The 17,158-nt window shown below is 44.4% G+C and overlaps 1 protein-coding gene across 6 annotated transcripts in view; it reads left to right on the forward strand.

The window, feature by feature from the left end:
- Positions 1-17,158, forward strand: part of TMTC4 (transmembrane O-mannosyltransferase targeting cadherins 4) — a 71,108-nt gene that overhangs the window by 7,564 nt on the left and 46,386 nt on the right. For all 6 annotated transcript variants that reach the window (XM_030922132.1, XM_030922130.1, XM_030922131.1 and 3 more), the window contains 3 exons: positions 3,345-3,460; positions 4,505-4,721; positions 9,417-9,504. In XM_030922132.1, the coding sequence (XP_030777992.1) occupies positions 3,345-3,460; positions 4,505-4,721; positions 9,417-9,504 (421 nt within the window). The remainder of the gene's footprint in view (positions 1-3,344; positions 3,461-4,504; positions 4,722-9,416; positions 9,505-17,158) is intronic.

The following is a 17,158-nucleotide window of genomic DNA, read 5'->3' on the forward strand; positions in this document are numbered from 1 at the left end:
TCACAATCTTGGCTCACTGCAACCTCCGCCTCCAGGGTTCAAGCAATTCTCCTGCCTCAGCCTCCCAAGTAGCTGGGACTACAGGCATCCCATGCCTGGCTAATTTTTGTATTTTTTAGTAGAGATGGGGTTTCACCATGTTGCCAGGCTGGTCTCGAACTCCTGACCTCAGATGATCTGCCTACTTCGGCCTCCCAAAGTGCTGGGATTACAGGCATGAGCCACCACACCCGGCCAATGTTTATTTTTAATTCAAGTTCTTCATTTGTAACTTTCCTCAGATTCACTCAGCAGTGTCTGTAGATGATTCTGTTTCAGTTCTTTTTTAAACCATGCTTAAAAGATCTAAGTAACTCTACACAGCTATGTCAAACTGGTGGCTTTTTCATGAGGTGGGGACAAGGTCTTACTCTGTTGCCCAGGCTGGAGTGCAGTGGTGCAGTCATAGTTCACTGCAGCCTCCAATGCCTGGGCTCAAGTCATCCTCCCTTCTTAGCCTCCCAAGTAGCTAGGATTACAGTCATGCACCACCACGCCCAGCAGATTTTAAAAATTTTTTGTAGAGACAGAGTCTCACCGTGCTACCCGGCTGATCTCAAACTCCTGGCCTGAAATGATGCTCCCACCTTGGCCTCCCAAAGTGCTGGGATTACAAGCACAAGCCACCATGCCCAGCACAGATTGGTGGCTTAATGCACAGAATTGTTTTTCTCACAAAGATACAGTTTTATTATTTAAATTACATTATTTGTTTTGGTGAGAATATCTTGACTTTTCCACTCATGTAAAGCAGAAGACATATAAAGTGTTAATTCAGAAACCAGGTTGAAAAATGTTGGTCAGCTAGGAAGAACAAAAACACGAGCCGTGTTGTGTGTGGAGGCCCTGGTGTCTGGGTGTAATTCTCGTTCCTTCTGTGAGGTGAGGCAGATGAAGCCATTTCGTGGTTCTGCTGAGCATGGTCTTGGCAGTGTTTTCGGGAGCATCACACTGTGCCCCTTTTGTTAACTTGCTAGCCCTCCCTTTTTCTTTTCCTAGTTAATGAAAGGCACTCCTCCATTCATTGGCACTGTGCCTACAGTAATGTGAAACAGGCTGTTACTGGATTTTAGTGATGTTAGAGACTGTTTTCCAGATGCTTCCTTGCAGTATGGAGTTGCCTTTTTTGTTCCTTGAGATGATGATCTTTGAGACAGTGGAGTTAAGGGGAATTTTAGACACAATACATTTTTTCCATAAATCATTATGAGGAAGAATTGACCTTTCTTTCTGTAGCACACCCTGCTGTGGAGGCTCCACCTAATCAAATATTTAGAGCCTCGTTGGTGTTCATTTCCTGTTCAAAGGGAGGAAAAGATCCTCCACCCAAGCCCTTCACAGCTGACCGGGTGCTTCTGTAAGAGTGTAGAAGAAGGTAGGCTTCCAGGCTTGTCACCGAGTCAACGAAGGGAGCAGGTGGCTCACACGACCTTCACAGAATCTCTAACCCACTCTCGGGGAGTGGTCAGTGCACTCCTGGCCTCTGAAGCCGATCCCCGTGGAAGCAAATGTCACCCTTAACAGTGGACATTGGTGACCAGCTTTGCATCTGTCACCTCTTTTCAAGCCTTTCCCTTTGAGTCAGCAAGCACTTAAGTCGCAAGTGCTGAGCCGTACAGTGGGTGTGGACCTTTATTGCTCTTTGGGGCCACCCATCATTTGACCCATTTCTGTTTGGGGCATTCTTAGGTGCTCAGAAGACGATTTGATTAGGGAACTGGCACAGATGGGCTGTCCCGTCAGGTGCGCCCACCTGTTGGAGTTAGGAACTGGTCACGCGAGGTGGGGGCCCAGAGGCAGCCGGGCAGTCTCTGCGAGGTGACCGGGGCATGATGGGTGGCTTTGCTCCTGCCATGTGGCCCTGCCCTGGCTTTCCAGGCCACAGCGGGGGTCTGTGAGCTGCACACTGCCCTTTGAAGAATTCCCTTTTTGTTTAATCAGAGTTTGGTTACTGCAATGAAGAATCTTGACTGATAACCCAGGGAAATGATCAGCATGTTGTTATTTCTAGTCCCTAAAACATTCGTTTAATTACGCTTTAAAGAGAAAGTTAATCTGTCATTTTTCTTTCTTACTCCACCACAGTGCCTTGTTTGCCTCTCTTCTCGTTAGACACCATTTAAGCCATCTACTTTCATCTTTTAAATGTAAAAAAAATGCATTTTAAGCATCTGTAGTATAGTACCAAATTAAACTACCTCAGCAGTAAGAGAGGTACAGAGTTTTTTTTTTTTAATATTGAGTGATTCTTGTCTGTAAAAATTAAGGATTTTTTTTGGATTTCATAGTCTGCTAGCTCATGATCAAAAATGGAAACTTAAGAAAATATATTTGGCCGGGCGCGGTGGCTCAAGCCTGTAATCCCAGCACTTTGGGAGGCCGAGACGGGCGGATCACGAGGTCAGGAGATCGAGACCATCCTGGCTAACGCAGTGAAACCCCGTCTCTACTAAAAATACAAAAACTAGCCGGGCGAGGTGGCGGGCGCCTGTAGTCCCAGCTACTCGGGAGGCTGAGGCGGGAGAATGGCGCAAACCCGGGAGGCGGAGCTTGCAGTGAGCTGAGATCGGGCCACTGCACTCCAGTCCGGGCGACAGAGCGAGACTCCGCCTCAAAAAAAAAAAAAAAAAAAAAAAAAAAGAAAATATATTTATCCACACTTATGTTTTAACTGGGACATTTTAGTAAGTTACCTTATTTATTAGATGTGAGAGGTTAATAGTGATCTTATTTAGCTGTGTGGTCCACTTATTTGATACATATTAAGCACCTTCTGTATATAGCCAGCAAACCCAGATGTGGCCCAGTCCTCGTGGAGCCCAGTCTAGTGGCACAGACAAATAGTCATGTGACTGTAAGTTGCCAGGGTGCCACGCACTGCTTGACAGGGTGAGATGCCCAGAGACCCATGGAAGAGGGACAGGATCAGCTCAGGAAGGGCAGAGCTGGGCAGCTGGGAGATGAATGGCGGGAGGAATTGAGCCGTGAAGAGTTGAGGGTGACTGTTCAGGGACGACCCGCACATGCAGAGCCTCTGGGTTGGGAGCTGGCAGGAGCACAGCGCCAGAGACATGGGCCTGCAGAGTTCAGGGGAAGCTGTCGGTCCCAGGAGGGTGAAAGCTGATCAGTGTTTGAAGCCTGGTGGGGTGAGCCCATGTGTATTTTGAGATGATCAACATAGAGAACATGCTGGGCACAGCAGCCCCGCTAGGAGGCCTGACTGCATCCCGGGTGAGAGATGGAGGAGCTTGGCTTAGGGCTGGAGGGAGACCCTTGTCCAGAACGTCCCCTTTGTGTCCCTGCAGGACCTCCAAGCAGAAACGCCCCTTGGGGACCTGTGGCACCATGACTTCTGGGGCAGTAGACTGAGCAGCAACACCAGCCACAAGTCCTACCGGCCTCTCACCGTCCTGACTTTCAGGTAAGCCATGACATCGAAGGGCCTGGGAAGGTCACTCCCGGCTTGTGTGTGACATTGGATACAGGTGTGTGTCACCAGCCTCTCAGCATTCAGGAGTCCAGTCAGTGACTCCAGGTGGGGTCTGAGCTGCTCACATACATGGGTCTCTAGGTGCAGAGAAGGCGAGCGTGGCCCCTGTGAAGGATGGCATGCACATTGGTGGTGGTTCATATTTTTCTCAGTTCTTGGAGGTTTGACCCTTTGCTGGTTAACACCAATGGAATAATATGAGTGAAAGCGACATGAGGCCTCTGATGAAACTTATTTTTTTCACTACAGAAATAAATAAAGTATAAGTCTTCCTACTGTTACCAAGTCAGTATGCAAAAGCAATATGCAAAAGTTGCAGCTTGCAAACAATCCTCCCTCCATTAAACAGGGAGGCACTTGCACTGAATAGATGCATTGACCTCACAAAGGTTCTCGTCCATACCTGCTTCTCGGGTGCATTTAAACACTTGTGTGGAGATGTCCCACAGGAGCGTAGAAGTGATGAATTGGAACCACCAGCAGCTGCGAAGCAGTCAGAATAGAATCCCTGCCAGCGGAGGGTGTTTCTCTGGGGGAAGACTGGTGGGCATACTGATGAGGAGCCCTTCTTGGGAGGATAAGCAAGGTCTAAGACTGTCTTAAATCCAGGTCCCTAGGGGTTAGCCACGAGCAATGTGTGGAATATTGTATCTTCTTGGGATGCAGCCTTGCCCCTTCTGCATGTAGAACATCGTCTAGCTTTCCTTTCGATTTTCCTCTGCAAGTTGCTTCAGTGCCACTCCCCTTGGACACATCCATTCCATCCCTTTTTCCCTGTAGTTACATTCCCACCTTTTCCACAGCCTTCTTAGCTCGACAGGCATTATTTATCTTGGTGCTGTTTTTATCAAGCTGGCACAAAGTCTTCCACTTCTCCTTTTAATATTTCCACACACAAGCCTTCTCCTCCAGACCTTTGCCATTTCTTGCCGCTTGCCGCTGCACATGTACCCTGAACACCCTGTGTTTCTGCAGGATTAACTACTACCTCTCGGGAGGTTTCCACCCCATGGGCTTTCACGTGGTCAACATCCTTCTGCACGGTGGCATCTCTGTCCTCATGGTGGACGTCTTCTCCGTTCTGTTTGGCGGCCTGCAGTACACCAGTAAAGGCCGGAGGCTGCACCTCGCCCCCAGGGCATCCCTGCTGGCCGCGCTGCTGTTTGCTGTCCATCCTGTGCACACCGAATGTGTAAGTGTCGTCTGCACGAGGCATCTGCATGCACGTGAGAAGTGATATGACACCCCCATGTCGCCTGGTTTCCTAAAACAGGCTCCCTTTATGTACCCATCTTGGTTCCAGAGCTGGAGAAAGTCTACTCCACAGTATACTCTAGAAATAGAAAGGACACTACGTAAATACCTGCCAGACATTTGAAACAATTCTGTCTGGGGCAGAGACATCTCTCTTGTGAAAAAAAAATGCAGAGCACCGTATTGGTGGAGACTGTGTAATAAGGTATGGTGTGATCTCTGGTGATACTTTCTGTTTAGCTTGTAGGATAACACCAGTGATGAAGGCACGGATGTTCAATATTGCTGGGCTTTGGGGTCTGAAGTTCAGAGGCTAAGAACCGTTCTTCAGTGGAGGGTCTGATGCAGTGTTTCTGTGTTCGCTGACAGTTTTATGATTTATAAAATCCTTTGTTAGACTTAACATGATTGTTATGAAAACGCTATGACATCACCTGGGCTAATATAACCATTTCCACTTTAGGAATGAGGGAAAGGCCTGGGAGGATAAAAATTTATCCAGGGTGAGGAGCAAGTGGATGTCGGGCAGGACTTAAATTCTGGGCTTCCCAGGCCTCCACTGAGGAGATGCTGACGTATTTGGTGTTGAACTGGAAAGTGGTGCCCGTGCCCTGCTGGGGAGCTGCTCGTGAAGTCTCTCCACCCTCCTCCTCCTCACCCTGTGTGATCCTCTCCCCAAGGTGATCAGGCAGCTCTGGTGGGTGCCAACCCTCCTGGAGGCTACGTCTCCATCCCATCGAGCTGCCTCTGTGTATTTGGAATAGGCTGTGCTGGGATTTCACTAGACATTTGTGAAGTTTACAGGAACCACCCCCTGCACCACCACATGGACCCTTTGAAAATGCAAAAGGCAGCGTGTTTGCTGAGGGACGAGATTTGACTCGAGTCATTCATTCTGTGAGCACGAAGTGCATAAAATAATCACATACAGTTTATAACTTCCCTCACAGTAGACTTCTCTTTTCATCGGGATTGAAATCTCTACATTTAACCAGTTGCGTGTTGCTTCTTGGAGTTTCAAGATGCTGAGCAGAAGTCCTGTTTTTAGCATCTGACTTTATTAAATTGTCTATTCTTCAGTATCAGGAGCGTTGTGGAGTTGTTATCACACCCTCCTCCTGATATCTTTTTAAATCTTTATTTTTTACCTCAGCAAATTCAGAGGACATTAAGGGCTGGACTACAGGCACCCACCACCTCGCCCGGCTAGTTTTTTGTATTTTTTAGTAGAGACGGGGTTTCACCGTGTTAGCCAGGATAGTCTCGATCTCCTGACCTAGTGATCCGCCCGTCTCGGCCTCCCAAAGTGCTGGGATTACAGGTTTGAGCCACCGTGCCCGGCCGTGTCTGTCTTTTTCTAATGAGCCCCTGCACATTGCTGAGTGGTTTGTAGACACCCAAAGCCTCTGACAGGCCAGTCCCCACTGCAGGGAGGAGAGTCTGGGAGGGCCACACAGCCTCTGGTCTGCTGGTGACTCTTCAGCTCTGTGTGGCCATCAGCAGGAGGACCCCAGCGCTTCCCTGAGGACAGAAGTGGCTTGTATGGGCTTTACTTTTTGTTTTCCTCAGAGTGTTGGGGAAGATTTCACTTTGTCTGAATTCCAACATCACGGAGAGAAGCTTGGGCCCCCTTAAGAGTTCTGCCTGTACCCAGGTGTGGTGGCGTGCACCTGGAGTCCCAGCTACTTGGGAAGCTGAGGTAGGAGGACCACTCAAGCCCAGGAGTTTGAGGCTGCAGTGCGCTATGATCACGCCAGTGCACTCCAGCCTGGAAAACAGAGTGAGACCCTGTCTCTGAAAGTGAAAAATGAAACAAAATGTTTAAAAAGAGTTCTGTCTACCTAATGAACCCAGACTTTAATCCAGAAGGAATCGGGTGGGGAAACCTTCCCCACCCCCCTAATTCCTTTTCATGGCCCCCATGCAAATTGTACCTATTGGGGAAACAATGGTACCGCCTGCTTTATGGATTCAGAGGGATTGCAGTGATTTCTCCAGAAAACTCTGAGTATTTCACGTTATTTGTGAGAAAAAAAAATAGCCTTTATAGAAAAGTTTGCCTAAAAATACATATTATGCAAATATCAGAAAAGGAAAAGAAAATGTTTTCTTGCTTATGTACATTCTCAAACAGTGATTGGATACAGTCCCTCCTTGGGTAGCTTTTTCACATTCTTTTAGTGAAACGTCTCTTAATTACTATGCCAAAAAAATTCATTATAAATACTAAATGCTGTCTTGCTTTAAAACACTTCCCATACTTTAAAAATTTTGTTTTTCTTTATGTCAAGGAACATAATGTACATTGCTTGAAGTCGTGGGATGGTCTTCGACAATTAGCAGAAAGAAACATTTCTGTAAAAATAAGCCTTTGATGTTTAAATTTCATTTTTGGTGATTCTTCAGATCTACCCTAGCCATCCAGATAGCAAGTGGTTTAGGCAGCTTGGCCCTCCTGGCCCCTAGCCCTAGTATTTTTCCAAACCACTTCCTTCCCCCTCTCTCACCTCACTTCCCCTTGGTCTCTGACACCTGCTCCCCCTGTTTCCTGTGACCCTGTTCTCTGTGGTCTCCTTCAGACAGGCTTGTCTGGCTTGGCATTCATTGCTTTCCCTTCTCTAAAGGGTTGGGATTCCAGTCCGTCCTGAGGTGCTATAGATAGCCACAGCTCTAAGACGCTCCTGTCTCCTCTCGTGTCCTCCTGGCATGAGGACCACAGAGCCAGGATGCTCCAGCTGCCTCCTCACTCACCCAGGGCTGTGGAGATGACATCTGAGCTTCTGCGTCCTTTGTCCTTTGCCTTTCTGCTACTCCTGTTCACAGACACACCCCATAGGACCCACCGGGGAATTCACAGTGAGCCGCACCCACCCTGTACCAGGCTCTGTTCTGTATGGCTGCATCTCTGACTATTTTACTGTGTCCCTGATGGAGTGAGTTTCCAGCCCTGAGTATTCCAGAGCTCTCATTGTATATTCATTTCATTCATCAAGCAATTGGATTGTTCCCCTCCAGCATACTGGCATACTTGTCCCAGATCTGTTAAGCCTTTGTTTTGTCCCTAGCTTCCTTCTCGGTAGCGTTTGTGTGTGTGTGGTGTTCGTTGGGTGGATTTATCAGCTTATTCAATCTTCCCAACCATCACCTAACACCATAGGCTGCCACGTACGCATCATCAGGAGGTCACAGTTACAGTGACAAATGGTCCTTGGCAGTTCATGTATAACTGGTGTAGGGGAATCTGCTCCTAAAAGACATTCTTTTTTAGCTATTGACTGCATGTGAACTTGAGAATCATATGTAAATATAGTAATTTCATAGTCAGTGTATATTTTCTTATCTTGATTTATAGAAAAGTCCTTTATTCTGCAGCTCATGTATCACATCCCCATCCTCTGGGAAGGGATTAACCTACCAGCCTTTAAAGTGATAGCTGGACAATCACAGCAGAAGCTTTGGTCCGTGTCACATTCGGGTGCCAGTTAGTAAAGAATCCCACCTAAACTAGTCCAGTACCCCTGGGTGGAATTCTGTGTCTTTCATCACCGTACAGCACTGGGAGAACAATGACTGGAGTCATCAGCCTGAAAGAAAGAAACACGTAGTTTATATTGCTTCTTTCTCACTGAGGAAAGGAAGGGCAGAGTCATCATGTGGAAAATGTGGGAAAGAAATGGCAGAAATTGTATTCAGTGCTCATCCTACTTGTTAATCATTCTTGAAGCATTCAGCTTTCCAGGTTAACCCACTTAATCAGTTTTGGTCTGAAGGGAAAAAAAAAAGGGGCAGAGGCAGCTTTGAAGGATTACTCCTGTGTCTTTTTCTATCGGCAGGACGGCTTTTCACACTTCTCTCGCACCTTTATGTCCTTCATGTTTCCAATCACATTTTATTTTTTAAATATCATGCCCTTTGAGCTGATAACATTTTCCGATTGAAAATCCACTTTGTGACCTCAGAAGACTCAGTCTTTGGAGCTCTTGGGTATCGTGTGTTAAAGAACACAGCTCACAGCTTTTATGGCACACACATATCGCCGTCTGTGTCCAGCAGAATAGCTAGCAGCAGGTTCAAACCAATCCGCTGTTCTCTGGAAGCAGTTAAATCAAGTCCTATACCCAAAAGGAAGGAGAGAACCGATTGTAAGATAACACCAAGCGCTGTTGCACAGCTACATCGTGTATTTATTTTAATAGGTGGCAGAGTCTGGGAAGTTTCTTGTTTTATATGTCTAAAGAATTTTGGTTTTGGCCAGGCACAATGGCTCACACCTGTAATCCCAGCACTTTGAGAGGCAGAGGTGGGTGGATCGCTTGAGCCCAGGAGTTCAAGACCAGCCTGGGCAACATGGTGAAACCCCGCCTCTACAAAAAATGCAAACATGAACCAGCTGTGGTGGTGTGCGCCTGTGATCCCAGCTACTCAGGAGCCTGAGATGGAAGAATTGCTTGAACCCAGGGGGTTTGAGGCTACAGTGAGCCAAGATCACACCGCTGTACTCCAGCCTGGTGGCAGAGTGAGACCCTGTCTCAAAAAAAAAAAAAAAAAAAAAAAAAAATTGTTGTGTCTCCTAAGTTTAGGATTTGCTTAAATGTGTTTTATGTAATTTTTTGTTTTCTTCCCCTCTTTTAAGGTTGCTGGTGTTGTCGGCCGTGCAGACCTCCTGTGTGCCCTGTTCTTCTTCTTGTCTTTCCTTGGCTACTGTAAAGCATTTAGAGAAAGTAAGCATTCCGTTTGCCTTCTTACTTTTCCACCTTCTTCATGTTTTTGTCCTGTTGAGCAGTGTCTTAACAGGTGGGAAAGAATCCATCTATATGAGTGTGTCACTCTGAGGGGATGTGGACCAGAGGATGCATAAACTCTCTTTAGATGTGTATGTCTGTTTGTGCCATCGCTTTTTCCATAATGCAAAGCCCTGACATTGGTGTACACACTGTGGCCTAGCCTATTGGGTATTGAGACCAAGAGCAGAAGCAGCAGCAGGATTGAGTTTTGCTATTTTATTTCCTGCAAAATTATAGGATTGCGAATGGTTCCAGGACAGCCTTTCCTGTTTTGATGTTCTAGGTATTTATTGCCCAGCTATCCTTCCACAGCTTCCAAAGGTGTCTTGGAAAGAGCCAGGGAAATTTTTCATAAACTGTCCCTCCTTCATCCCATCCTGTCCAGACTGAACCCAGGCTCAGGCCCTGTCTTGAAGCACCTGCGACTGCACTAAGGTGCAGCAGAAAAGTGACCCCAGTGGCCCTAGCCTGTGCCAATACCCACTCAGGGCATGGTTACACACAACCACACCCACCTCCTTTTATTATTATTACTTTATCATGCCTGGATAAAACCACCACTTCTTCCCATCGCTTGTCAGTTTTCTGATACTTTAGAGAGTTTGGGGACAGCTGAGCAGAACAGCTTCAAGTATTGAGAAGAGTGGTGGTGACTTTTCTTCCTGTAGCTTAGCAATAATGCACTTCAGTCTCTTCCTGGGATAGGGGTCTCCCCACCTGTGATGATTATAAATCTCCCAAGAGACACGCAGCCGCCAGAGACCTGGCGAGGTTGCATAGGCTGGCCCCATAATGAATTCAGTACCATCATGTGGCTCTTCATGAGACAGTGAATCAGGAACGGGACTGGGAGGGAGGGGTGCCTTCACTGCCTCACTGTTAACATTCACTACAGATAACGGTTCTTCCTTTTCAAAAGTTGGCAATTAAATCTGAATTTACAGATACAGATGATAACAGTTTATCAGAAATCATATTTTTCCTGAAGAAAATTAAAAATTAGGAGTTGTGGGCCCGGCACGGTGGCTCACGCCTGTAATCCCAGCACTTAGGGAGGCCGAGGTGGGCAGATCACTTGAGGTCAGGAGTTCGAGACCAGCCTTGCCAACATAGTGAAACCCCGTCTCTACTACAAGTACAAACATTAGCCAGGTGTGGTGGTGTGTGCCTGTAGTCCTAGCTACTCGGGAGGCTGAGGCAGGAGAATCGCTTGAACCCAGGAGGCTGAGGTTGCAGTGAGCCGAGATTGCGCCATTGCACTCCAGCCTGGGTGACAGAGCAAGACTCTGTCTCAAAAAAAAAAAAGGAGTTGTGACTTTTCTCAAAGACAACTCTAAAGTTTCTGAAAGTGCCATTTTATTGATTTTAACATATCTTCCCTTAAAGTCACTACTCCCTATTCTGAATGGATTTCAAAGACATCAAAGTGATTTTTGAGGAAAGTACTAAACCTTGATAGATTTAACTTGTGGGGGACATCATTTAGTAGATATGATGGAACCTGTCACTGCTTCTGAAGGTTGCTCTTGTGAAATAATGAAATAGCTATCATGATACGAAACATTCTTCCCTCAGGTGAACAGATACATATATTGGCCTCCTTTAATGGAGTATTCTCACAGAAAAGTGAAAAGGCTAGATATTTTATATCCTTTTTCTGGAAGCTTTTACTAACCTTTTCTGTTTTAATTCACAAATTTGTATATTCTTATATATTACATGTATATTTTGGATACATTTGTAAATTATAAAATTATTTCCAAGTATCCATACAAAAGATACATTTTTTATAAAGCTTTTGGCAAGAAACCCATACCAAAGTTAAAGGTACTGACATGTATGATGGCTGTTCAGTTAGTTAACACTTTGACTTACGAGAAGTAGGCGAACTCTATTTCGATACTGACATAAATATATTAACTGTAAGTACCAACGTGACCTTTCTTGTTTGTCTGGTAACGTTCTTTTAGCATTTATGTTTATTTTTAAATTGGAAGGAAATTACGAGGACTTTAATGTTAAGTTTGTAGATGTTTGTGAGAGCGTTAACCTGGGCGTTTTTGCATTTGCAAACCGACAGCAGTGGTAGCTGTGGCCTCCGTAGAAACCTTTTTAAGATGACTAGATTTTGACTTGGTTGAAGTTACTTGGGGCAGTTAAAAGACACATGGGTGGACTGGGAAACCTTTGAAGAATGCTTTCTCTTGACCTCTTGTCTGCAAGCTGCCCCTTCTTCATGGGATCTGTTCTCTTGTTAACATGAACCCTCTTGAGGAAAAGGAAAGCGCTGATTTCAATGGAGCCGATGGAGTCGCCTCCAGACTGGTCTCTGGGCCTTTGCAGGCACCAACAGCTTACTGGGTCTTTGGAAAATACAAAACAACAGTAGTTTGCATCTTATGCTCATCCAGGCCTTGGTGTCTTGACCCTGAAACTGATTGTTTGTCCTGCATTTTGTGTCCTTCCTGTCCCCTCATGGTGCCCACCTGCCATGGCAGGCTTTGAGTTACGGATCATGACAATTTTTCTTGGCAGTGTAAAGTGGACGGTTTAAAACACCCATCCTCGAGCTGCTTTTTCTATCATTTGGAATTGGCTTTCACTGCTATTTTCCATTCCCACTCATCGCTTCCAGACTTCCACTGGAGTGATTGGATTCTGCCTCAATTCCATCGCAGGCCTGGAGGCGCAGAGCCGCCTGGATTCTTGAGAGAGGGCCTTAGACACACGGTGACCAGCTTACTTGGGGGAGTCCCCTGTGTCCCACATGTGAGCAGGTCTCTGACCCCTCCCCAACAAGGTTCTGTGCCCTGAGACCCACCCTCTGTCACTTCAGGACCTCAGGACTGTATATCCAGCCCCACCCACCTCGTTCCCTGGCCCGGCTACATCAGAACAGCCCCTCATGCTGCCAGCCCGTCTCTTCCCTCCTCCTCACAACTCCCAAAGTTCCCTTTGTCTGATCAACCCCAGAACCAGGGCTAATGAAGTCTGCTGGAGCCTCTCCTAGTCTCTTAGCAGAGGCACTGTTTTTAGTAACTTTTCTGTTTCTGATTTTCCATACTCCTTTTTAAACATGCTAAGAATAGAATGTGCTTCTTTGTTGATAGATGACAACTCTTTAGAATAATCCTTGAACATCATCATGTTAATGTTCAGTTAAGTTCGTAGGGTGCTTAAGAGTCTTTTTTAGGAGGAGAAAACTTTCTACAAATTAACAGTACCTTTACAGAGAAGAAGCAGTAAGAGTCCCATATGCAAAAATAATTCTGGTTAAAGTGTTCATGAAAAGCCGTGGTTTCTGATTCTGTTCTAAAATAGTAGAAAGGCTTATTGATTTTAGTCATTCATTCCATCACCAATAGTTAATCAAACTTTAAGGGTGTTTCTTGTACCAGGTCCGGTTTCCGGTGCTGGGGATACAAAGACTAGAACAACAAAGTTCATGCCCCTGAGGGGCTTACCGTAACTCCAGTATATTTTGATTAAAATAAAGCTTCCGTGATTCAGAATGTCTACAGAGCAGAATATTCTGGTTCTACTTCCTTTCCTGTTGACTTTTTCCTTCCTGTACCCCTCATAGCAGGCACTCAGTAAGGATCCTTTCTTTTCATGGTGTGTTTATGCAGAAGGGGAGGCCATGGCCTTTATTCTACTTATTTCCTTCATCTTCTATTAAATTTCCTTCAGTACAACAAAACAGAGCTCTTGATCCTAATGAAAATTCAGGTGTATGTATATTTTCATTTGGATCTAGAGCTCTGTTCCTTTGGAGTGTGAGATATCTTAAACAGTCACATGTTTATTTACTTACTTATTTATTTTGAGACCAAGTCTTGCTCTGTTGCCCAGGTTGGAGTGCAGTGGTGCAATCTCAGCTCACTGCAACCTCTGCCTCCCAGGTTCAAGTGATTCTCCTGCCTCAGCCTCCCCAGTAGCTGGGACTACAGTCATCTGCCACCACGCCCAGCTAATTTTTGTGTTTTTAGTAAAGACAGGTTTCGCCATGTTGACCAGGCTGGTCTTGAACTCCTGACCTCAAGTGATCCGCCCACCTTGGCCTCCCAAAGTGCTGGGATTATGGCCTGAGCCACCGTGCCCAGCATTGTTTTTTTGTTTGTTTTCTGTGGTTTTTTTTTTTGTTGTTGTTGTTGTTGTTTTTTGAGATGGAGTTTTGCTCTTGTCCCCCAGGCTGGAATGCAGTGGCACAATCTTGGCTCACTGCAACCTCTGCCTCCCAGGTTCAAGCGATTCTCCTGCCTCATCCTCCAGCCATGTTTTTATTTTACCCTATCTAGTCAGTACAAATTGTACAAAAAGCTGAGTGGTAAACACATGTATTTATTGTCATTGCAATGGTGATTTCTTGTTCCAAGTGCCCATGTCTATAAATGTTCAGCAGAGAACAAAAACTAACTCTTTTGTGGTAGACAAGTCCATTATTTATTGAGATACAAATAATAATGCCATTTAATGTTTAAATTTCAGGTTTAAAGTAACCTTGATCTTTGTACTTTTGGGATCTGAACATAAATTCAAAGAAAGGCCTAACATCAGAGGAACAAATTTAATATTATTTTATAAGGGAACAAAAAATTAAGTACTCTGAAATTAATGATTCAACTAGTTAATAAGTTCTTTCAGAGAATGCATTTTTTTTGGTAACATCATTAACTTTTTTTATGGATGGAATGTCTTTATTATAAAATTCTGGACAATTTTTAACTGCTTGAGTTTATTCACAAGCAATCCTGTCCTAATCTCTGGAATCCTAGTATTTTCAGAAAATGAAAAATGTACTCACATAACATTTCTGGGACTCTGCCTCTTTTTTTTTTGGTGCATAAATAGAATGTCTAGCAAGATCTTTGCAACGGAATTTTTAAAAAGTAGGTGTCCTTACAAAGGAAGCATGCATTTTCTTGAAAAAACAAAACAAAACACTAAGTCAGATGACATCAATAGCACACTGGGTATTACTTGTGAATGCCTAAAACAAAAAGTGTTATTCTTACAATGAGGCATCTTGTATTTACAGCTCTCTTAAAGCCTGGTATTTCAGATTGGAAACAGATCATCTCTGCACATTAAACTCGCTAGAATAGCCAAAACAATTTCGTTTCCAAACTAATACCTTAAAATACTTGTTTCATGGGAGTTAAGACCAAAAGGAGAAATTTAATCTCATTTATAGTGGGGAGAAGAGAGTCTTTTCCAGAGGGGGATGGATTTTCTATATACCTAGAACAATCATTTTAAGTTCTAAATTATTATTCATAATATCAAAGGCAGGATCTCAAATCTCCGTTATTCTTAAGCTGTATAGCTTCCCTTAAGCTGTATAGTTCTATAGCTGTATAGTTCACCGTAAGCTGTATAGTTCAGGCACTAAAATGGGATAACTCTTACTCTTGGGATATCATTCCCTCGTATTTTCATTCTGATTAAAGACACCTGTTTTTCTTTGACTTAGAATCACACTGCTTACAAAATAGGACAATTGGCTAACTCATGTCCGATAGGACACTTGGTTTTAGATTTGGGGCGATTGCTGACTGCATTCTGATGGTGGGAGTCATGCAGATTCTCTTTTCCCTGTTTCTTTGGTTCCTTCATTGCTTGATTTTCCCCCAAATGGACCCGTGTTTTAGAGCAGCAAGCCTGACTTCTTTCATTCTGTGCATAGAAGCACGGCTCGGTCGTTCCAGCTTTTGGGACGTGAATCTGATGCTCATTGTGTTGCTCTGGCAGAGAGAGAGTCGCGGCCACCTGTCGGGGTGGCGTGGTTCCCACACACAACATGACGTGCCAGTTTCGAGCGGCAGAGATGCCAGGCATAGAGTGGTGGAGAGGGGTAACTTGTATAATTTGATGCTTTTTCTGAAAGGAGATCTTCCCACTGGAAAGGAGTGCCAAATCCGAGGCACATGCTTCATTAAATGGATCACATCTGCTGGCACTTGTGGGTGTTAGCACTGACAAGTGTCTTTCTGTCATTGCATTTTTTTCCCTGTGCTCCCTTCACTCCCTTAGCCTTTGCCTCCATTTACCCAAGTGAGTGAATTCTCTTAGATGCTAGAGACGAGATGCTGAAACGAGAAGAACATTGCCTAGGCACGTCTCTAGTCAATTCTGGATCATAAACTATTGACGTTTGCTAATGCTGCATAATTATACTAGAGCAAGTTGTCTTCTTAAAGGATGAGAGAGGCAGCATGGTGTCCAAATGGTTTTTGTTTTTTTCCCATCCTCTCCTGGGTCATTGGTACTTGAAATTTAACAATCTTGATGGAAAGGAGATGGAGATTGCTGGGGAAGAGTGATGTCCTCAGACGCTTACCTAGAGCCATATGGGTACAAGTTAGAATTTTAAATCTGGGGAAGATGTTTCTGAATAAAAATCTTTGTAAGTGCAGCTATGCTGAAGGTGACATCTGCCACTCAGAATTTATTTGTACTGTTTTTAACAGTTACTTCTAAATTTAAAATGAAAATTATGATTTTCTCCATGGTTTTTAAATATTTCTTATGTAATTTTTATTTATTTATTTATTTTAAAGAAGAATATCTTAATGATGGCGATTCTTCCAGTGTGAAGGGGTTCAAAGATTCAAAGTGAAAAGACCGGAATTCTGGCAGTATTTGTCCACGCTGAACAAATGATTAACTTTTGGGTATTAAATTACATGTCATAATTGCAAGAAAAATGTAATGTAGTAAGACTCTGATAGACGTAGAAATAAATGAAACTATTTATTGATTCAACAGATACTTATCGAGTGCCCACTGTATGCAAGGTGGACTACTGTTACCTGTCTCAGTTGTCTTATTAAAATGCTCAAACTTGGAAATAAAATAATGGTTTGCATTTGTTACTGTATAAGAACATAGCCACAAAAGCACAGAGTCTAAATTCCTCTAGATTATATGTTGATAATTATTATCATTAGTCACCTTCACAAACTAAGGCTTAAAATAAATCTTAATTTGGGGAATTATGTGGGCCAAACGTTGGTGGAGCAGGTCATATTTCCAGAAGTCCACTAGTCTGGGCCATCTAAACCCTCAGAGCTAGTTTTTCACTTGAATTTTTGTAAGGCCTTTTTTGTTCACCTCCAGAAGTGGAAATATTTTGTCATCGCTGTATGGGCTGGCCTTGGTTTATCATTCATGCACATATATACTGCATATATATAAAGAGGACCCCTTTCATGTATATGAAATGGTTTTAAAATGTTAAGCTTTCCAATTTAGATTCTGGGGAACTCAAAGTTGTGTGCATGCTTCGTCTTATGACTCTGGATAAAATATTGAGTAGCAGCTGGGCACAGTGGCTCACACCTATAATCCCAGCACTTGGAGAGGTCAAGGTGGGAGGATCACTTGAGCACAGGAGTTTGAGACCAGCTTGGGCAACATAGCAAGACCCCCTTTCTCTACAAAAATAAAAATTTTTTAAAAATTAGCCAGGCCTGGTGGCATGTGTTTGTGGTCCCAGCTACTTGGGAGGCTGAGGCCGGAGGATTGCGTGAGCCTGGGAGGTCAAGGCTCCAGCAAGTCATGATCACGCTACTGTACTCCAGCCTGGGCA

Source organism: Rhinopithecus roxellana, chromosome 18 (genome assembly GCF_007565055.1).
Source record: "Rhinopithecus roxellana isolate Shanxi Qingling chromosome 18, ASM756505v1, whole genome shotgun sequence".
Lineage (NCBI taxonomy): Eukaryota > Metazoa > Chordata > Mammalia > Primates > Cercopithecidae > Rhinopithecus > Rhinopithecus roxellana.